The 23520-nt window shown below is 36.5% G+C and overlaps 1 protein-coding gene across 5 annotated transcripts in view; it reads right to left on the bottom strand.

The window, feature by feature from the left end:
• The window catches only part of SEMA3A (semaphorin 3A), a 533509-nt gene extending 521416 nt beyond the window's left edge, over window positions 1-12093 (bottom strand). For all 5 annotated transcript variants that reach the window (XM_044946571.2, XM_025291021.3, XM_044946573.2 and 2 more), the window contains exon 1: window positions 11674-12093. Coding sequence is in view for 1 of the 5 variants with exons in the window: in XM_044946570.2 (XP_044802505.1) it covers window positions 11674-11763 (90 nt within the window). In the remaining 4 variants the exon portion in view is untranslated. The remainder of the gene's footprint in view (window positions 1-11673) is intronic.
• Between the last annotated feature and the right edge of the window lie 11427 nt (window positions 12094-23520).

Here is a 23520-nt window from a genome sequence, read left to right as displayed (position 1 = left end):
CAGAAAAGCATCTACTTCTGCTTCATTGACTATGCTAAAGCCTTTGACTATGTGGATCACAACAAACTGTGGAAAATTCTTCAGGAGATAGCTATACAAGACCACCTGACCTGCCCCCTGAGAAATCTGTGTGCAGGTCAAGAAGCAACAGTTAGAACTGGACATGGAGCAATGGACTGGTTCAAAATTGGGAAAGGAGTACATCAAGGCTGTATATTGTCACCCTGCTTATTTAACTTATATGCAGAGTACATCATGAGAAACGCTGGGCTGGAAGAAGCACAAGCTGGAATCAAGATTGCCAGGAAAGAAGCACAAGCTGGAATCAAGATTGCCAGGAGAAATATCAATAACTTCAGATATACAGATGATACCACCCTAATGGCAGTAAGTAAAGAGGACCAGAAAGCCTCTTGATGAAGGCGAAAGAGGAGAGTAAGAAAGCTGGCTTAAAACTCAACATTCAAAAAACAAAGATTTTGGCATCCGGTCCCATCATTCACAGCAAACTTTTGGGGAAACAATGGAAATAGTGACAGACTCTATTTTCTTAGGCTCCCAAATCACTGTGGATGATAACTGTAGCCATGGAATTAAAAGATGCTTCCTCCTTGGAAGAAAAGCTATGACAAACCTAGACAGCATATTAAAAAGCTGAGACACTGCTTTGGCGACAAAAGTCCATATAGTCAAAGCTATGGTTTTTTCAGTTGTCATGTATTTATGTGAGAGTTGAAAGAAGGCTGAGGATGGAAGAACTGATGCTTTTGAACTGTGGTCTCTGAGAAAACCCTTGAAAGTCCTTTGGACAGAAAAGAGTCAAACCAGTCAATCCTAAAGAAGATCAATCCTAAAAAAAAGGACTGATGCTGAAGCTGAAGTTCCAATACTATGGCCACCTGATGTGACGAGTTGAGTCATTAGAAAAGACTCTGATCTGGAAAAGACTGAAGGCAGGAGGAGAAGGGGATGACAGAGATAGTTGGATGGCAACACCAACACTATGGACAGGAGTTTGAGCAAATTCCAGGAGATAATGAAGGACTGGGAAGCCTGGTGTGCTGCAGTCCATGGGGTTGCAAAGAATCAAACATGACTGAATGACTGAATAACAACAAAAGTCCCTACCCAGGTGGGGATGGTAACTTCAGACTCAGCTCATGTTTCCTGGAACATGGCCCTGTTACCCTCACCACCAACCCATCAGAAGAATGTCACAGACTGCAGCCCACAGCTCAAATTTTGTATGTTAAAAAATGCTTCCCTGAAAACCATCAGGGATTTTGTGTCTTTTGAGCTTAGCTACCCAATCCCCTTGCTTGGCCCTACAATAAGCCTTGGCTCTTAACTTCAACTTTTGGTTTATTTCATTTCGCTGTGCATCAGGCACACAGACTTGTATTTGGCAAAGCTTTGCAGTTCTTTTCACATGGAAACTCTCAAGATCGGTTTAAAGCAAGACAGCAATAACAACAAAAATGACTAGAGACAATAACTTCAGCACACTAACTTCGATTTCTATTTAAACTTACTTAGATGAGGCACATCTGAAAAGTTTAGGCTAGTGTAAGGCTCTGAAGTATCCGGCAGTTATCCAAGGCAAACTCCATCACTAACCTCTGAATGACAACATGATTAATTACATAAATGAAGTTTACTAAAACAAGATTAATGTTCATCTCCGCAGTAGCCACTGGCAACATTGAGCAGCCTCACTTTCACTCAATTAGCAACATTCAGTCAGAGTATATTGTATTTCTTTAATTTTTTTTCACTCCCCCTGTATTTCCAACTGATTTTGAAATATATGCTAGGGATGGAGAATGTGGGGGTTAGGGGCTAAAGAGGAACCCTTGGAATGGTAGAGAAGGTGAAAAATAGACTCTTACATACGCATAGTCATTAAAAGTAAATTTGAAGATTTCTCTTAAAGAATATTTTCATTCAATAAGTTTCTTCCCCCTTGGTTAATTTCAGAATTTTAGAACGTGTTAGTCACTCTGTCATCTCCAACTCTTTGTGACCCCATGGATTATAGCCTGCCAGACTCCTCCGTCCATGGACTTCTCCAGGCAAGAATACTGGAGTGGGTAGCCATTCTCTTCTCCAGGGGATTTTCCCAATCCAGAGATTGAACCTGGGTCTCCTGCATTGCAGGCAGATTCTCTACTGACTTAGCCACCAGGGAAGCCCCAAAATGTTTAGGGCATGAGCTTAAATCAGACAAAAGTAAAGGAGAACCAAAAACTGACACTGAATTATAGCAGATCTTGATCTCCTGATAGTGGGGGTTTTGGTCAGGAAACAGCTTCCTGGGTCAGGGCCTGCCTGAGGCAGAAGGTCACTCAGAGGTGGAATGGAAGGGTGCTCAGCCCTTGTCCTGAAATTCAAGAATTTGTGAATTTTTCTGAAGCTAAGACATTAGAGACCCTTTTTGAATTAGAGCCAAGCTTTTAATAAAATGTAAACACCTCGGAAAGGGTGAAATTTTATTAATTAAAGGTATCCAAACTGTATTTTCAATCTGCTGTGTCTGTGTAAATTGGCTAGCTGTCATTACTACACCAATGGAATGAGTGCTTTGATTTAGGAGTTACCAGGAGGAGGACAACAATGAATAATGATAGCTAGCCAAAGAATAAAGGCTATTTTGGAGTACAGAGATTGTTGAACTGAAAACTGTGCTTTGGGCACAAGTTCAGGTTCTGCAGAAACTGGAAATCTGAAGATTTTGAAGCCCCAAATTAAGAGAGTTGATATTAAAACTTAATATTTCAAATAAAAAATGCAATGAATAGAAAAAATATGTAACAAATTCTGTACACATCTGAGAAATTTTCTAAAGATTTATAGTTTTGATTTCAAAAAGGAATATGATATAATACATTTTCATATTTCTTTAAGAAATAGCATCCTTAATATGGTTTCATGTTTTTTTTTCTTATTATACATAATATAAGATAAATTAAGTTCACTATTTTCAGCTAATTACATTTTACCACCTCCATTTGATTATGTCTATGGCTTGACAGAATAAAAAATTATCTTTAATAGAAAAAAGCCAAATTATCATCTATTTAAAGTCTAAGAAATGCATTTGAATTCCTTAATTCATGATAAGCACTTAACAGAAGCTAGCTAGCAAAATTAACTGAATCAATGACCTCATTTTTTTAACATTCAAGTAACTTGAGGATATTTAATTACTCAAGACTTTATTAATTCAGTCAAGATTGACTAAGTCATTTAAAATGTATCATAAAAATAAATTTTAAAAATCAACATATATCTTTGTAAGAATAATTTTTTAACAAAATGTTTACTGTTAAATTATGTTTTATGTAATACTATTGATTAATGTTAAATATCATAAATGAAGTAATATATAAACATTTTAAAAAATTAGTCATAAAAGAAACTATATACATCATCTATTTCAAACTTTTTGTTTTACGGTTGAAAATATTGAGGTAGTGTAATTAAATAACATGACCATGGTCATACTGTTAATTTGAACTTATGGCAAGTAAAACCTACGAACTTTTGGTAAATTCTCTGCACATTATAAGACAATGTGCACACATTTTATAATAACTGTATAGTTAATATCTGTTCCTAAACAGTAAACTAATGGATTCAACCTGAATTGCATATAGTCTCTTAGCATTCATTTACTTAAGTATCTATTTAAACTTCTTAGTAGTACTTTTAAAATCCAGTAATTAACACTGACAACCACAGTAATAAAAGTACTCAAGATGCTCTAAAACTGCCCAACCCATAGTCCTTTCAGATAAAAATAGCTGGAGTTAATTCTTAAATGCTAATGATTATGTTGTAGGAACTCAAAAGATATCATCTGCTCGTTACACTGCTTCCTTCCTGCCACTTCACATCCTTCCCCAAAGGCATGCTTACCTCATGTGTGGTCACATATAACGTTAAGACTGTGGCCACAGCTGATGTGCCATGATGGGCGCTATTAGCCTCTTCCCATGTCAAAGTGTTTCTCCAAAACTATTATAGTATACTGAGCTCTGGAAGCAATTCTATGCCTATCTTATATAAAGCCTTGTTTATATTAAGCAGCTATATAATTGACTCTGAGTTTTAGTCCATTAAAGTATAGTCTTTACCTAATTTAGTCAAATATAAAGGACACAAAAATTCCTCAGATATTTTAATTAATGAATCTAGACCTTTTTCAACCCTTCAAAATTGGTTGGTGTGTATGTGTGTATGGTTTTTAAAGTTTACAGAGAAGGCAGAAATGCTTAAAATGTTTTAGAAACAAAACCAAAACAACAAAAGACAGCAGGTCTCTGCAATAACTGAAACCATAAAGTGAGGTATGCTTTTGTAGACAGGATGGACGTATGCAATACTACCCCTTAAACGGGGGACTTCCCCGGTGGCAAAGTGATCAAGAATCCACCTACCAATGCAGGAAGATACAAGAGACCCAGGGTCTATGCCTTTTTGGGAAGATACCTTGGAGTAGGAAATGTCAAACAGTTCCAGGATTCTCGCCTGGAAAATTCCATGAACAGAGGAGTCTGGTGAGTTACAATTCATGGGGTCACAAAGAGTTGGAAATGACTGAGCAACTGAGCACACATATGATCCTTAAATTAATCTCAAACTTCATGTTATCTACCTGTGGATAAAGGACTAACAACATGCTTTCCCCTTTTTCATGACAATTTGATCTTTTATGAACTGTTTAGCTCTATTCTTCTGATAAAAATTAGAATCACTAGAAAAATTTTGCCCATGGTAAAAATGAGCCATCTTCAATTGTAAACACTTTTTTCAATTATCTACTTTCTTTTTTTATTTTTTTTTAATTTTATTTTTAAATTTTACATAATTGTATTAGTTTCTTTCATTACTTAAATTATTCAAAATTGGGCAAGGAAGGGACACATTAAGAAATGACAATAATCGAATATGAATTCTTCATTAAATTTACAATTTGGGAAAAGGTTTGAGAAGGCTTGTTGTTTGGCCCAGGAAATAGTTATTTATTTAAACTTACTGTTAAGTGTAACTCAGATTCAGATACAAGTTTTCTGATTAAACATCATTGAAATATATTTTAATCTAAGGGAGAAGATAAATATTAAGCTTTCTGTGATATAAAAATTACATCAAACATACAGTGCTGCACTACATACAAAATCCTTTTAAAAGCCTGGTAGTCTTGTGTGAAGCCTCATATATATGATTTGTGCCTTTTCATATGTTTTTGTCATATGATAAAATTTCAAAATTCTTCCTGGAAACTTTACAAAGAACTTTGCAAAATTCTTCCACATGTAAATCACCAAAATGTCACATCATGCACATTCTCCACATTTGGAAAATGAACTACAAATTGTCAAAAACAGTATCTCACCCCAGTGTTTTCCTTCACATTCAGTGACCCACTTATGCAGAATTTTAAATTTATAATTGAGTCAAGTGTAATTAAAATGCTAAAATGTATACATACAATTAATAGCATAGGTTTAATCTAGGGAAATAAACTCTAGAATGATTGAAAATACTATTTATTGGGAAAATGATTATCTAGCATGTAAAATTTAAGCATATCAGCACATCTGGCCAGAAACAGAGTCAAAAACCTCAAACTTCTAATAGTAATACCAATAGAAAACTAATCATCTCTTTCTGCTATTCATCCAGGTTTGAATGTACAATATTAAGGAATAAAACAAAATGAAGTTGTCTGCTAATTAGATGTCTCTGAATTCTTGAGTTAGTCACACCTGCAACTTTTACTTTAAACATAAGCCTATCAGGAAGCCTACAGACAGAGCTTTAACATACTTAAAATATTTTAACAAAACATACTTTAAACACAGAGCTATGATAAATAGTACTTTATTACAAAATGAAAAATTCGTGTCCTGCTCAAAATAGGTTACAGGTTTCAATGGGCCTAAAATGAAGAGAATATGTATTGCTAAGCAGGAACAGAAACCAAGAACTCTTGGATATTGGCTACAGAAATAGAAACAAGGTGGCCAGGAGTCTGAAAGGTGTAGGAAAACTGGGAATGAGAACCCTTCATAGAAAAGGGAGGATCATGAGTTGAGTTGTAGTTGATTGCTGTCTTGGGATTCAGGATGTATGAAGCTGGGGAAGTGAGTAGAGATGGCCAACCACCACCTAAAGGAAATCAGTCCTAAACATTTATTGGAGGGACTGATTCTGATGAAGTTCCAAAACTTTGGCCACCTGATGCGAAGAGCCAACTCATTGGAAAAGACCCTGATGCTGGGAAAGATTGAAGGAAGGAGGAGAAGGGGACAAAAGGGGATGAGATGGTTTGATGGCATCACCAACTCAATGGACGTGAATTTGAGCAAACTCCAGGGGATGGTGAAGGACAGGGAAGCCTAGCATGCTGCAGTCCATAGGGTTGCAAAGTACTGGGCATGACTGAGTGAACAATAGCCAACCACCAGATATAGGTGGAACTGTCCACCAGCACAAAGTATGACCTAAGTATTTCTAATATTTCCTAGAACATGAACCAGTAATACTCAGCATCAGAAATAATTGTGAACTGGTGCCCTAGAGGAAGGTTGGGAATGGGTCAAGTAAAGAGTTGGGATAGGGGAAAGGAAGGCTCTCCCACTCAAGCTGAGTCTACAAATAAAAGCAGCTTCTGGATAATTCAAAAAGGATTTATGAGGATCAGATTAACTTCAAGGAGCTAGGCTGTTGATTTCTTTGAGTAATGATAATGACAGAAGAAGTCTTTGACTAGTGTTTTTTAAGTAATCATTAATCCTCAAGGTATTTAGAACTTTCAGATCTTGTCACCGTGGATTAATTTTTCTAAGATCTTAAGATTAATTTGAAAAAAAATGATGTTTTTCTTTTTCTTTTATATAATAGTCTATGGTTTTATATATGCCAATCATATTTAAGAATCTTTTTCAAATACCTTTCATCAAAACCAAAAGGATATGTTAGAATTATAGTAACATATCTACCTACTTTTTCAGAAAAAAATGGGCAGAGGTTGTTAACATTTTAAAGGCATTTCCTCATGTTCATTTCATTTGCCTTGCCTAAATCTACTTGTGTTTATAAAAGAAACTAATGTTTGGTTTAAAAATTTAATAATACAGACTTGAAAAAATCTTTTTAAACTGAATATTCTGATTTTATCAGGGAGTGAATACATAAGTCTATAACGATACAAGTTTTGTTATGAAATAGAGCATTTTTATCAAAAATATTTTGGTTTTGATCTCTCTACAAAGAAATACTCTCAATCATACTGATGAATGTCTATCTTAGGGAGAAAGTGTTTTGCTGATAGAGAAACCACAGATGCAGGCCCTTGGAAAATCTGTATATGAAGTGAAAATTTTCAGATATGTGCTTTCCAGGCTGTGTTCTCATGACAAATATATATATATATATATATATATATATATATCTCCACAGATAAGAAAAAATCCAATTAGCATTTTATCTTTAAAAAGAAAAATAAATATCCAGGTGTTCCTATTGAATAACTGAGGCCTAAAAATCTCTGAGGGTAAGTAACTTAGAGCTGCTATTTTTCAGTGCTTTGGAGGGGGAATGTGTTTTGGTGACTCTCTTTGGGAGGTCACTGTGATTAGAGTTACCTCTGAAAGTCAACAGTGGTTGGAAACAGTGGTTGGAAATACCCTCAGGAAACAGACTCTTCTCAGAGACTCAGTATTAATAGGAATGGAAATTTGGCAACTGAGTAAGACTGAATGGATCAGTTCTTCCCCAAATGTCTAGGGTGTAAATGCAACTCCTTCTTTACCTATAATAAAAAACTATGACAAGTAGTAGCATCTATAAGTGCTGAATGAGTGATGTAACTTGAAGTGAGGTCATGTTTATTGGCATTTAATTATTTAAATTGTTTGACTGGATGTTATTTCCATTTATAAATCCCTTTCATTGAGCAGTCCTTTTAAAGTGATCAGAGATGAAATCAGCTGTACTGAAAATGAAGTCACTTTTTAGAGAAGAAGTAAAGTCCAGTGGTTGGAGGAGATATTTGTCCTTGGAGGAAGTTAATTTGAGCCCAAGTTCCACTACCTATTAGCTGTGTGACACTGGCCAAGTCCTTAAACCACTCTATTTTTATATTTATAAACATGAATAGAAACTACCTGCTTTGGTACACTCTAAGAACTAAATAAATAATGTGCAAAAAATGCTCAGAACAGTGTCTGGTTCCTTGAGGAATCCCCAACTCATGTTATTCATTAGAACCCTATCTGGAAGTAGGTGGCTTCCAATTCAGAGCAAAAACTAGAACCCTGAATAGAACAGTATCTGGAAGATACAGCTGCTGTCATTGATAAGGCAGGAGGACATCTAGGATGTACTGTATCCATTATAAAGTCAACTACACTGTTTCCTCCTTGATTGATCATTGAAATTGGATTGTATTTTTTCCTACAATTTCTGCCTTGATATGTAATATAGTTCCTTTATTATGAGTGAAAATGGAGTTATTAAATCCTGTAATTGCTGATTTAAGGTTAAAAAAAGTTATTTAAAAGAGAATATCCCTTAGAATAAGTTGATATATTCCTGTAATTGCTAAAAAATTTCCTCCAAGCAGATAGAATTTTCACATCTAATATATATCTATATATACTTACATTATTTGTATTACTTAATTACTCATTACAATCTTACTTGAAAACATGCTCAGATAAAGCCACAGGGACACAAAATACATAGTTAAAGGAAAAGAAATGGTCCTTATTTAAGGACCATCTAATTTGTGAATTCACAAATTTTAACATGGTATTTATTAGCAAAACACAGTTCCCTTTAAAAGCTTTTTAAAAAATTGGACTTAACCATAATGCTTTCTAGCACAAATTTTAATTGGAATAGTTATAACTAAGCCACCATTATAAGCTTTAGATGACTAAATTACTTCTCTGAGGATGTCACTAGGTTTATACCGTCTTCAATTCCATTTAGCTATACTACTGCTGCTGCTGCTGTCGCTTCAGTCGTGTCCGACTGTGTGTGACCCCATAGACCGCAGCCCACCAGGCTCCCCCGTCCCTGGGATTCTCCAGGCAAGAAGGCTGGAGTGGGTTGCCATTTCTTTCTCCAATGCATGCAAGTGAAAAGTGAAAGTGAAGTCGCTCAGTCGTGTCCAACCCTCAGGGACCCCATGGACTGCAGCCTACCAGGCTCCTCCGTCTATGGGATTTTCCAGGCAAGAGTACTGGAGTGGGGTGCCATTTCCTTTTCTGCCATTTAGCTATAGTCTTCAATAAATTTCACTATTGGTGACATAAAATTATCAGCAGAAGTGACGCATTTATAATTCACTTTCTAACATATAGTTAGCACTGAAACATAATAAATCTTAGGTAAAAATATCAAACTCCTCTGTCACTTCATCTTCACCCCCAGAGTGCCTCTTAAAGTTTATTAAATTAACTGAAATTGAAGCAAAGGTTATATATTCTATTTAATGAATAAAATTCTCATTCATCATCCTATGCCCTCAATAATTGGTTTGACTGACTTTTTCATTTAATTATTATTTTTTATATGAACTAAAGATACTAACCATTGTGTTGCTATCATATAATATCAACTATGAAGGCTTCCCTGGTGGCTCAGATGTTAAAGCGTCTGCCTGCACTGTGGGAGACCTGGGTTCAATCCCTGGGTCAGGAAGATCCCCTGGAGAAGGAAATGGCAACCCACTCCAGTATTCTTGCCTGGAGAATCCCATGGAAGGAGGAGCCTGGTGTGCTACAGTCCACAGGGTTGCAAAGAGTCGGACATGACTGAGCAACTTCACTTTCACTTTTATGAAGTTTTTAAAAAGTGTGGTATAGTTCCACTTGATTTTTATTACACTTTGAAAAGCAAGTGAAATAAATCAAGAAGAAACAAATCTAAATGCAGTGCTGAAGTGAGGTCCAGCCATTCAAACTGGCTTCCTATTAATCACACAGCTGACCTTTCATTAAGGGGCACTTGTTGGAGTCATTGACTTGGTTACAGCATTCACATGTGCGAACTGTACTCTGTGGTATTCATGTTCTGGCGAAGGCACAGTGAAATTAGATTCTCTCCCTGTAGGGGGTAGACATTGACCGCTATTCAATGCCAACAATTGTCGGTTAAAGTATTTCATGAAGAATGACTTTTAAACTGCATTTACTCCACCATCAGTAATGTCAAATGCAATTGTTAAAGAAATATATTTAACTATTGGTAATTAATTAAACCTTTCATAGCAGCAACTTTATCCAAGCTAAATCATTTCTGAAAATACACAAAGGAGTCATCAGGATTCTACTGTCATGGCTTTTAAACCATCAATTTTATGATGTCCATCTATAATAGTTAGAAAACAAAAACAAAACAGCAGCCAGTGGGGAATTATTTAAACAATGCAACAATGTTTTATCTAGTTTCACTTGTCCATGTACCTTATGTATGTGAAATGTCTTTTGGGATGACAATGCATTCCAGACAAATTTTTTAAATAAAAAATGCCTAAATTAAGAAAACAAGACAAAACCTCAAAAGGCTACAAATAGATACGATGTGCTGAGAGTTTTTATTGTATCCTCTTTTAACATGATCATCTTTGTGCAATATTTGATGGACTGAATTTGGGAATCATAACTGGAATCTTTGTCAGGGCATATGTCCCATGTGCTTATTTCCTACATGGAACATCATACATATGAACAGCAAACACATTCTTTCACATTGGTTGACATTCCACCTGAAAGGTCCACCACAGTTAGCTTGTTAACACAATTCAGGATATATGGTATAGTAGTAAAAAGACTCCCCATAGCCAAGTAAAACTTGGAGTAGGAGGCTCAAGGAACAGGGCTGTACTTAGATCAAATCTGAATTTCAAGTTCAAACATAGTTTAATGGTGAATCTAAAGTTGTAAATGCAAAGTAAACTCAATGTGAAGGCTGCTTGAAACCACGCACAAAAGACGAAAAAGTCAAAGTTGAGATTTGCCACATCTGGTTTTAATATCTTTTCTTATGCTATTAGACAAATGACCTTTTGTTTTGTTTTGTTTTAAAAATTCATTATCATTGTCATGGCTGCTACAGCTTAATACTGTTTTTAGAATTTTTAAGATCACTTCTTTGGTAAGGGACCGAGCTATAGAATGCATTTAAGAAAAATTACAAGCATATTTCTCCCATTAATGTTTGATTAGTGATGTAACCGAATAGCTATGTGTAAAAGTTGAAATCCATCTTCAAGAAGAGTATGTGCCTTCTTAAATAATTACTTTCCTATTCTTAGAACTATGACAAAACACTTGCCCATCATCATTTGACAGCAATAAAGGACATTTCATCCAGAAAGAGAGGGTAGTATGCTAGGTTACAGGATTGAATTAGCAATATGATTAGCACCACATTTCAGTTCCAAGACTTTCTGAATGAGGAAGTTACTTGCGGAGTCTAAGCTTCAGTGACAGTGCCAAGGCACTGTTGGAAAATGAAACCGGAGGAAATCCACAGGGTTATCAACACAGGTTTTTTTGCTAGTTCACTTTTGCACAGTCTTCAGAGGATTCCCTGAGAGTAAACATCCCTAATTAATTCCCAAATAAAAGAAGGAAAGATAAATTTTCCACTTACTTCATTTGCTGTCCTTTGTCCGCACGCTGAAATGAAAGGGTGGTTCTGCCGATCCTTACCTAGCTCCAGGTTGCCCTCCGGATTAGGCATAAACGTGAGCGGCGAGAAGCATGTTGACTTTGTAACTGTACAAGGAGCAGCCCATCGCGCTGCTGCCTGAGAGCCGGTCAGGACAAAGTGCTAAACTTCAGCCCGAGAGCACAGCATCTATTACCCCTGAGGCTCTACCATTTCACCTACACCTGGGCGGATCTATCAAGCTTCATCTCTATTAGAGCTATTTGACTCTGTGGTTTAAGAGGCAGAAGGAAAAAAAAAAAAAAGAGGCTTGCCGTTGTCACACTTGTTTCCTATTAAAGAGCCTTACGGTGGATTGAGTAATTGTGTACGAAGGTAGTCTGGCTGGCAGATGTGTGCAGCCCCAGCGGAGCACTAGATTCAAGGCAGATGGGTTGTACCAGGGCGCAAACAACATTGAAAGAGAGAGAGGCGTGATTAAAACAGCAGGCCTCTGTTTTATAGTGCTGGAAGTGGGGTAGCCTTAAAGCTCCTGGGAACTGGAGTTCCCCAAATGGCATTGCTCTATAGCATGGAAAACAATAAATCCAATAAAAAAGAAAGATGTTCGAGCAACGAAAGTTATAGAGATATTTATAATATTCACTTTAACTATTAATGAAGAATTAAATGAAGCACCCCTCCCCCACACACTCTAACTGAACTTAATTAAAACTACTCAATCATGGGTCATAGTGGGTTACTGATAATGTTAATGTGATGGATTTGAAACAGATCCCTCATTCTGCTGTATAAGCCCTGGTTATCTTTTTAAATCTGAATTAAATTGCTTTAAGGAGATTTACACTGTCAGACAGATTGACATTCTGCAATTGGGCATTTTTTAAAGATGTAACTGAAGCCAATTGTTAGGAAAATATCCTCTTGCAGGTGTGTCTCATACCACATATTATCTCAAGCAATTTAACCCATGGAAACTTCAGGGCTGTCTGTGTCACACTCTTTGAGCATCAAAAGTGTGTAAGTAATCACACTGAGGGTGTGTATGTACGTGTGAGGGTTTTGATATCTTAAAGACATTATAAGCACACATGAATATTAAAGTAACAAAAAATATACTACTGATAAAGTACAGAAACGCCTACAGAAATAGTGCATAGGAGAGCAATTCATATTATTAAAAAAAAAAAAACACAACTGTATTTCAGTAAGCCAGATTAAGTTTACCTGTGACTACCTAGTTTCTTTCGTGAAATTCAGCCAAAAATTAAGATTTGCAGATTTCAAAATTTTTCATTGGAAAAACAAATAAAACTTTTATATTTTCATGGTTTCACATAAAATGCTATGAATACTTTCACAGTGAATTTTTTTCTATCTTGACTAAAAATGGGATATACTGGAAATGTCCCAAGAAACAATGTTCTTAAGAGTTTCCAGTCCAACTTATCCACCAAAGTTTGAGTTTGATTTGGAGAAGCATACAGACTTTATTTCCAGCTTTTTTTTTTTTAAACAACCCATCACATATGCCTATTCTCAAGAGAGTCCTTTATACCAAATGTTATCTAATTTATGAACAAATGATCCAGTGCTTGCTGTTCGCTTTTTTTTTTTTTAAAGAAGGTAAGAAACCAGAATTTTCCCAAACTCTCTCATCGCTTATCCCCACCACTTCCATTGGGTTTATCACTGTCCCTTCTACACACATTCCTCGCTTCAGTTACCTCTCTGATAGTTACTATGGTTACATTATCTGTGAATTTGTTATTAATAAGATTGTTATATTAATTATATAAGATTAATAATAAATTCCAAATGTGATTTTCCATTTCCAACTCAGTAACAAAATATTTTGTTAGAAATTGTGTACGCATTTTCCTATTTGATATATTCAACTATTTAAAATATTTGAACTGAACTGTCATTGAAACCAATTCATGACATTTTAAATTATCTGATTCAAAATTTAATTCTATTTTTAAACATGTGTCTCAGCCGGGTCAAGATTTTAAAGCCCAAATGGTAAATAATTTGAATTTCAAGCTATTTATTTCTGAGTTTAAGTTAATAATAATAATAATAATAATAAAAAACCCTTGTGCTGATCCCTAGCAGCTAGTCAGAATTTCTGTAAAACTATATCAATGTTTAAATGTAAATACACTTTAAATGAATATCTTTTAAAATATTTCATATACTTGAATTTTTCTACCCCATGATTTCAATATTGGGCCTTGTTAACCTAAGAAGATAAAACACAAGGAGCTCATTAAATTATGTGGTTTAGGTGGGTGCAATTATATATAAGGTAAAGATGGGACAGAAAATTTTATGTTTTTGCTAATAAATCAGCTCTTGAATATGAGAAAGGTGGCTTTCTCTTTCTCTCTCTCTATTTTTTGTTTTTGTTGATTCATCAACAATATCATCTATTAGGCAGGAAAAGAAATGTATGTCTCAAACTGTAAGTATTCTATTACTGACTTTATCCTATTATTAAAATGGTATAGAAAAAATATCACTAGACTAGGATGCATAAAATTAGAGCAGAGGAAATATTTCTATGAGCAGATTTGAATAAATATACAGAGATTTGTAAATTGGGTGTGTAATCAAGAATTCAACAAGTAATTAGGAGCAACTCCTTTTATGAGATGAGGCATGGGAAACAATTTCCAACACTGCTCATTTTCTTCCTCTTAGATCTTAAAATATCGTCCTTAAAAGATGCTTCTGATCAAGGTCAAAAACATCCTCACCAAAAACTTTATTTTCATAAAAATGCTGGTGATTTGCTGCTGTTGCTTGGTCGCTTTAGTTGTGTCCAACTTTGTGCGACCCTATGGACTGCAGCCAGCCAGGCTCTTCTGTCCATGGGATTCTCTAGGCAAGAATACTGGAGTGGGTTGCCCTGCCTCCTCCAGGGTATCTTCTCAGTCCAGGGCTGGAACCCAGGTCTCCCATGTTGCAGGCAGATTCTTTATTGCTGAGCCACCAGGGAAGCCCTACTGGTGATTTAGGGGAAAGGTAAAAATTACTACCTAGGGTATTTTCTTGATTTGTTCTCTATCTTCTGGATTACTTTAGGATGTTAACTAGTTGACCCCGTCGGCCTGGTATATAGTACATCCTTCAAAGGACAAAAGAGTTTTCTTGGGGAATATAAATAGTCTGTTGTGTTAAAAAAGATACAGGAGTCATCAAAAAGGCTCCAGATTGGCTGAGGTCCTATACTATAAATCCCCCTAAGGAGGCGAAACAAGGAGAGTTATTTTGAAAAAAAAAAAAAAAAAAAAAATGTATGGGCAAGGGCAAAGTTAGTCTAAGTTTGGAAGTAAGGAACAGAGGGGTGGGGAAATTTACATTAAAGGAAAGAGATCTAAAAAAGTAGTTCTACTAACCCTATAATTTTACTTAGGGTAATACTAGAAACTGTGCAAGTTTATCACAAAATATTTGTGAGTCGATTAATCCAAACACTAAAAATATAGAATAAAAATGATTAGGTTTATAATTCTTCAAAATGTGTCAGGCAGTTTTTATTTCAGCTAAACAAATAATAGACGCTTCTTATAAGCTATCACTAATGTAGACTTCATAGAGAAGCAAAGCAAGACCCAACAACTGACCTCAAGACATTTTACAAACTACTTGAGAAAAAATATATATACACAATAAATTAAATGAGGGTTTATGATTGGAAAGAATGATACAGACAATAAATTTAATGAAAGGTCAGAAAAATGAGAGAACAGTGTGGACTGCATGGATTCTGAGGTAGATAAGGATACTGTGCAGTTCGGAAATGATGACAAAAACAGTCTGTCAAATAGAGGGTTTGAATTGGGGAATCAAGGAGAATGTCTGGGAGGGGGGAGATTGTGTAGAACAAAGAAACATTGTTGGAAGTTTTCTGGTAAGCACCTGGCATGATAAATATGTTTTGGAAAGAAAATTGGAAGGGATTAGAAAAAGGCAAGGCAACCTTGGAGTCTGCTGCAATAACTCAGGCACTGACCTATATTTCTCACTAGATCATCACTTTTCCCTCTGAGTAGGACTATCCCTACTACTGAAATACTCTAGTCCTCCTTACATTCCACTCCCATTTCTATTCCTATGTTCATGCCATGTCCTCGTGCTTCATGGAAACTGCTGAATTTTAAAAGCTTTTCAATGTAAATAACTATTCTGTTCAGTTCAGTTCAGTCGCTCAGTTGTGTCCAACTCTTTGCGACCCCATGAATCACAGTATGCCAGGCCTCCCTGTCCATCACCAACTCCCGGAGTTCACTCAGACTCACGTCCATCGAGTCAGTGATGCCATCCAGCCATCTCATCCTCTGTCGTCCCCTTCTCCTCCTGCCCCCAATCCCTCCCAGCATCAGAGTCTTTTCCAATGAGTCAACTCTTCGAATGAGGTGGCCAAAGTACTGGAGTTTCAGCTTTAGCATCATTCCTTCCAAAGAAATCCCAGGGCTGATCTCCTTCAGAATGGACTGGTTGGTTCTCCTTTCAGTCCAAAGGACTCTCAAGTCTTCTCCAACACCACAGTTCAAAAGCATCAATTCTTCGGCGCTCAGCCTTCTTCACAGTCCAACTCTCACATCCATACATGACCACAGGAAAAACCATAGCCTTGACTAGACGGACCTTTGTTGGCAAAGTAATGTCTCTGCTCTTGAATGTGCTATCCAGGTTGGTCATAACTTTCCTTCCAAGGAGTAAGTGTCTTTCAATTTCATGGCTGCAGTCACCATCTGCAGTGATTTTGGAGCCCCCCAAAATAAAGTCTGACACTGTTTCCCCATCTATTTCCCATGAAGTGATGGGACCAGATGCCATGATCTTTGTTTTCTACTTGTTGAGCTGTAAGCCAACTTTTTCACTCTCCTCTTTCACTTTCATCAAGAGGCTTTTTAGTTCCTCTTCACTTTCTGCCATAAGGGTGGTGTCATCTGCATATCTGAGGTTATTGATATTTCTCCCGGCAATCTTGATTCCAGCTTGTGCTTCTTCCAGCCCAGCATTTCTCATGATGTACTCTGCATATAAGTTAAATAAGCAGGGTGACAATATACAGCCTTGACGTACTCCTTTTCCTATTTGGAAGCAGTCTGTAGTTCCATGTCCAGTTCTAACTGTTGCTTCCTGACCTGCATACAGATTTCTCAAGAGGCAGGTCAGGTGGTCTGGTATTCCCATCTCTTGAAGAATTTTCCACAGTTTATTGTGATCCACACAGTCAAAGGCTTTGGCATAGTCAATAAAGCAGAACTAGATGTTTTCTGGAACTCTCTTGCTTTTTCCATGATCCAGCGGATGTTGGCAATTTGATCTCTGGTTCCTCTGCTTTTTCTAAAACCAGCTTGAACATCAGGAAGTTCACGGTTAACATATTGCTGCTTAATAGCAAATTAACTGTCCCCAAAATCATTTTTAAAAAATGGCTTTCCAATCCCTGTTTGTAAAATTTAAATATAATGAGATCACTAACTAGAGCTTAATACAAGGGATGAGTATAGCTTAAGATAAATACTCAATGCCTTTCTCTGTATCTTCAATTACTGATATATTAACTCGGTTTACTACAATGTCATACATATTTTATCAAACTTTAGTTCAATTCAGTTGCCCAGTCATGTTTGACTCTTTGCAACCCCATGGACTCCAGCACACCAGGCTTTGCTGTCCATCACCATCTCCCAGAGCTTGTTCAAACTCATCTCCTTTGAGTTGGTGATGCAATCCAACCACCTCATCTTCTGTCCTCCACTTCTTCTCATGCCTTCAATCTTTCCCAGCATCATGGTCTTTTCCACTGAGTCAGTTCTTTGCATCAGTGGCCAAAGTACTAGAGTTTCAGCTTCAGCATCAGTCCTTCCAATGAATATTCAGGACTGATTTCCTTTAGGATTGACTGGTTTGATCTCCTTGAAGTCCAAGGGACTCTCAAGAGTTTTCTCTAACACCACAGTTCAAAAGCATCAATTATTCAGTGCTCAGCTTTCTTTATGGTCCAACTCTCATATCCATACATGACTATAGGAAAAACCATAGCTTTGACTAGATGGACCTTTGTTGGCAAAGTAATGTCTCTGCTTTTCAATATGCTATCTAGGTTGGTCATAGCTATTCTTTCAAGGAGCAAGCGTCTTTTAATTTCATGGCTGCAGTCACCATCTGCAGTGATTTTGGCAGCTGTGAAAATAAAGTATGTCACTATCTCCATTGTTTCCCAATCTATTTCCCATGAAATGATTGGAATGGATGCCATGATTAATTTTTGAATGTAGAGTTTTTGCCAGCCTTTCACTCTCTTCTTTCACTTTCATCAAGAGGCTCTTTAGTTTCCATTCGTTTTCTGCCATAAGGATGGTGTCATCTGCATATCTGTTGCTATTGATATTTCTCCCAGCAATCTTGATTCCAGTTTATGCTTCATCCAGCTGGCGATAAGCAAGGTGATGTGACAATATACAGCTTTGACTTACTCCTTTCCCAATTTGGAACCAGTCCATTGTTCCATGTCTGGTTCTAACTGTTGCTTCTTGACCTGCATACAGGTTTCTCAGGAGACAGGGAAAGTGGTCTGGTATTCCCATCTCTTTAAGAATTGTCCACAGTTTGTTGTGATCCACACAGTCAACAGCTTTGGCATAATCAATGAAGCAGAAGTAGATGTTTTTCTGGAATTCTCTTGCTTTTTCTACCATCCAGTGGATGTTGGCAATTTGACCTCTGGTTCCTCTGCTTTTTCTAAATTCAACTTGAACATCTGGGAGTTTTCAGTTCGTGTATGATTGACGCCTACCTTGAAGAATTTTGAGCATGACTTTGCTAGCATGAGATGAATGCAATAGTGTGGTAGTTTGAGCATTCTTTGGCATTGCCTTTCTTTGGGATTGGCATGAAAACTGACCTTTTCAAGTCCTGTGGCCACTGCTGAGTTTTCCAAATTTGCTGGCATATTGAGTGTAGCACTTTCACAGCATCATCTTTTAGGATTTGAATTAGCTCAGCTGAAATTCCATCACTTCCACCAGCTCTGTTCATAGTGCTGCTTCCTAAGTCCCACTTGACTTTGCCCTCCAGGAAGTCTGGCTCTAGGTGAGTTCTCACGCCATTCTGGTTATCTGTTTATCTGGGTCATTAAGATCTTTTTGTATAGTTTTTTTTTTTTTTTTTTTTTTGTATAGTCTTGCCACCTCTTCTTAATATTTTCTGCTTCTGTTATGTCTGCACCATTTCTGTCCTTAATTGTGCCCATCTCTGCATGAAGTGTTCCCTTGGTATCTCTAATTTTCTTGAGATCTCTAGTCCTTCCCATTTTTTGTTTTCCTCTCTTTCCTTGCATTGATCACTTAGGAGGGCTTCCTTGTCTCTATGAAATTGTGACAGTGTCACAAATATGTTATCAAACTTTGTATTTCTCAAAGTATTTCTCAGAAACACACACAAAATCTACTTATTTTTTAGGACTAGTAAATGTACTTGGTAGTGATAATAGTGTTAAATACTAAAAAGAACAAAAATCACTTGAATTCAAAAGAAATTTCAAAGCTAGAAGCAATGAAACTTCATAACTGAAGGAAAATATTGAGTGAAAATTAACTCTACAAGTAACAGAAAATCATAGTGGGTTTAACTAAATCAATATTTATTCAATATTTCTTCTTTGTACAAAAATAAGAGAAATCCAGAAATAGCATTCCAAGTTATATGGCATCATTTTTCAAGCAATTAGACAACCAAGAATCTTTCTTTTTTGCTCTGTTATTCTTGGATAATAGATGTCATTTTCAAAGTCCCAAAGTAGCTGCTGGAATTCTGGTCATTGTTTTTTTTTTGTGGTGACCTGAAGGAATGTTGGAAGGGGGAGAAAAGGGCCCATAGTTTCCCCAACACCATTTGTTGAGAAGACTATCCTTTCCCCAATGAATGATCTTGACACTCATGTTGAAACTCATTTGATGATATATGTGAAGATTTATTTCTGTGCTCACCATTGGTGTATGTCTGTTTTTAAACCAGTATACACTTGTTTTGACTATTGTAACTTTGTAAAAGATTTTAAAATAGGAAATGTGAGACCACCAGCTCTGTTCTTTTGAACAATTGTTTTGCTTATCTAAAGCCCCTTGAAATTCACAAGAATTTACAATTGATGTTTCTATTCGTGCAAAAAAACATCATTGGAATCTTGACAGAGACTGCTTGAGATCTGTCAACTGGTTTGAGAATTTCAGTTCGTTTAGTTCAGTCACTCAGTCATGTCCTACTACTCTTTGCGACCCCATGGACTGCAGCACGCCAGGTCTCCCTGTCCATCTCCTGAAGTTTACTCAAACTCATGTCCATTGAGTTGGTGATGCCATCTAACCATCTCATCCTCTGTCGTCCCCTTCTCTTCCTGCCTTCAATCTTTTCCAGCATCAGGGTCTTTTCCAATGACTCAGTTCTTCACATCAGTTGGCTAAAGTATTGCAGTTTCAGCTTCAGCATAAATTCTTCCAATGAATATTCAGGACTAATTTTCTTTAGGATGGACTGGTTGAATTTCCTTGCTGTCCAAGGGACTCTCAAGAGTCTTCTCCAATACCACAATACAAAAGCATCAATTCTTTGGTGCTCAGCTTTCTTTATAGTCCAACTCTCACATCCATGCATGACCACTGGAAAAACCAGAGCTTTGACTAGATGGACTTTTGTTGACAAAGTAATGTCCCTGATTTTTAATATGCTGTCTAGGTTGGTCATAACTTTCCTTCCAAGGAGTAAGTGTCTTTTAATTTAATGGCTGCAATCACCATCTGCAGTGGCTTGGGAGTCCAAAAAAATAAAATCTGTCACTGTTTCTATTGTTTCCCCATCTATTTGCCATGAAGTGATGGGACCAGATGCCATGATCCTGGTTTTCTGAATGTTGAGTTTTAAGCCAACATTTTCACTTTCCTCTTTCATTTTGATCAAGAGGTTCTTTAGTTCTTCTTTGCTTTCTGCCATAAGGGTGGTTTCATCTGCATATCAGAGGTTATTGATATTTCTCCCGACAATCTTGATTCTAGCTTGTGCTTCCTCCAGCCCAGCATTTCTCATGATGAATTCTGCATATAAGTTAAATGAGAAGGGTGACATATACAGTCTTGACGTACTCCTTTTCCTATTTGGAACCGGTTTGTCATTCCATGTCTTGTTGTAACTGTTCCTTCTTGACCTGCATACAGATTTCTCATTCTCAACCAAGAATGATTGCTAAATCTCTACCTCCTGCCTTATACATATTAGAAAATTATTGTTAACTGTATTCCCATACTTTAAGAATGTTTCATTAAGCTTTTATTAAAAACTTTTTTTCTATCAAGATATAAAGCTCATCGCATGACTTATGAAAGTTTACTACAGCACATTTTGATTATACATATTTAGACATTGCTTTTTAAAGGGGACTTAAGGAATCTGAAAAACACTAAAGCAAATGCTACAAGTATTCTAGACAGGAAGTATCAGAGGAGTGAAAGCTGGTTTTCATTGTTCAAATGATCATTGTGCAATACTTTAACATTCCCAGTGACATGTTACATGTGTCGTTATATTTATGTGATGGAAAAGTACAAAGCAGTACAACCTATTTAGTAAATCCAGATTTTCATAGAGCAATAATAAAGAACTAAATCTTTATTATAATATATATATATTTTTATCCAATTATAAACTTTTTCTAAGAACTTTGTAGGAAATGCATCCAAGTTTCCTCCTATCTTTATTTTGTTCATAAAAAGTGAATTGTCAATATCTTAGATTACCCATAAATATGAGCCTTTCCCTCTATCTTCTTTTTCAGTTTCTTTTGCAGAGAGTCTGTCTTGATAAATCAAGTTCTTACAATGTTTAGCACTTTTAAACACTGAATATTTAGTATGTGCTATTTTAGCACCAATGCCCATGTAAATTTTATCTTGTACTCTTTTGTTGCTTAGGAAATGAAAGTAATTTTTTCCATCAAAGTGGTTCTTTAACTGTAGAAGTCATTATGCAAACTTTTACATATCCTTCTACTTTCCCTTATTAGTGAATCTCAAAATGACCATTACACTGTCAGAGTGCAGTGTTTAATGGGTGCTATGTAAACAGCATTTCTGTAAGTTTTCCTTGTTCTCTATCCTCTCAGCTCCCCAAATACATTTCTAATATAGGAAGATGGAGTAATAAATGTATACCTTTATATACTTACACTTTCAAATAATTCTCCAGCACATCTTTTTTTTACTGAGAATCTACTATATGCAATCTATTAAGGGCAGTGTGGTGACTATAAGTTGAAACATTAGTAATGTTTAACATTAGTAAACACTTAAAGTTAGTATCATTTAAAATTGACATTACTAATTTTATTCATAAAATTTAAATTGCACTTAAATTATTAGTATTTAAAAAAAGATTTTCCTTTTTCATGTTGGGTTTCTGAATTTTTAAACACATAAATATCTTTAAGTGTCTCTTTTTTTTTTTTTTCAGTGCTGTTGATTATCAGTTCAGTTCAGTTCAGTTCAGTCACTCAGTCATGTCTGACTCTGCAACCCCATGAATCGCAGCATGCCAGGCCTCCCTGTCCATCACCAACTCCCGGAGTTCACTCAGACTCATGTCCTTCGAGTCAGTGATGCCATCCAGCCATCTCATCCTCTGTCATCCCCTTCTCCTCCTGCCCCCAATCCCTCCCAGCATCAGAGTCTTTTCCAATGAGTCAACTCTTCGCATGAGGTGGCCAAAGTACTGGAGTTTCAGCTTTAGCGTCATTCCTTCCAAAGAAATCCCAGGGCTGATCTCCTTCAGAATGGACTGGTTGGATCTCCTTGCAGTCCAAGGGACTCTCAAGAGTCTTCTCCAACACCACAGTTCAAAAGCATCAATTCTTTGGTGCTCAGCCTTCTTCACAGTCCAACTCTCACACCTATACATGACCACAGGAAAAACCATAGCCTTGACTAGACGGATTATCATTAATTAATTTTTTTCCAGTAAGTTAGCTAGAGGTGGTGATGGCTTGACCTGAGGCTATAACAGCAGAACAAAAGAAAATTTCAAGAAGTGTATGATGAACATGATGAACAAGACTTGGTAATTATTCAAATACAGGAGACAGAGGATACAGTTACAAAAACGACTTGAATATATATGAGCCTGTTCTTGAGAAAACAAGAATGATCAGCTAATCACAGTGTTTATGAAAGGCCGCACTACAGAGTTGCACAAAAAATGTAATTCTGCGTAGACAAAAGAGATTCAGTTTCTAAACAGTCATCCACATTTCCACATTATTTTAGGGAAGCAGAAGGTAAAATAGTTTTCCTAAACACTGTTTTTTTCTGCTGTTACTTCGAGCAAGCAATAGTCAGTGGATTGAATGGCTGTCTTTACCCAGAGAGAGATTACTGATGAGTAAGTGTCAGCCTGGGGAAACATGAAGAGGTCACCTTGGGTTCCAGGGCTGCTTTAAGTGTTTCTTCAATGACCTGGAAAATGAAACAGTGAATAGGCTCATCAAATTTGTAGATGAGTTCAATCTTCTGAAGAGAATAAAGACAGGGCTGCTCATGAAAGACGGATTCGGTGTTCAAAATGAACTTTGCAAATTAGAAAAGCAGTGAGAAATGAACTGAATGAAGTTCAGATGGGTCAAATTCAAGGTGGTGCAATGCAAGACAGAGAGCTAACCTCAAAGGATTCACAATGGTGAAATATTTATAATAATGAGAGGAAAGGTGATTTGAATTAGTACTGGAAACACTGTCTATAGTAACCCTTTACCAAAAAGAGTGGGGA

The sequence above is a fragment of the Bubalus bubalis genome, chromosome 8, assembly GCF_019923935.1.
Source record: "Bubalus bubalis isolate 160015118507 breed Murrah chromosome 8, NDDB_SH_1, whole genome shotgun sequence".
Classification (NCBI taxonomy): domain Eukaryota; kingdom Metazoa; phylum Chordata; class Mammalia; order Artiodactyla; family Bovidae; genus Bubalus; species Bubalus bubalis.
Note: the sequence above shows the minus strand (reverse complement) of the source record. Positions and strands in the feature narration are given on the sequence as shown.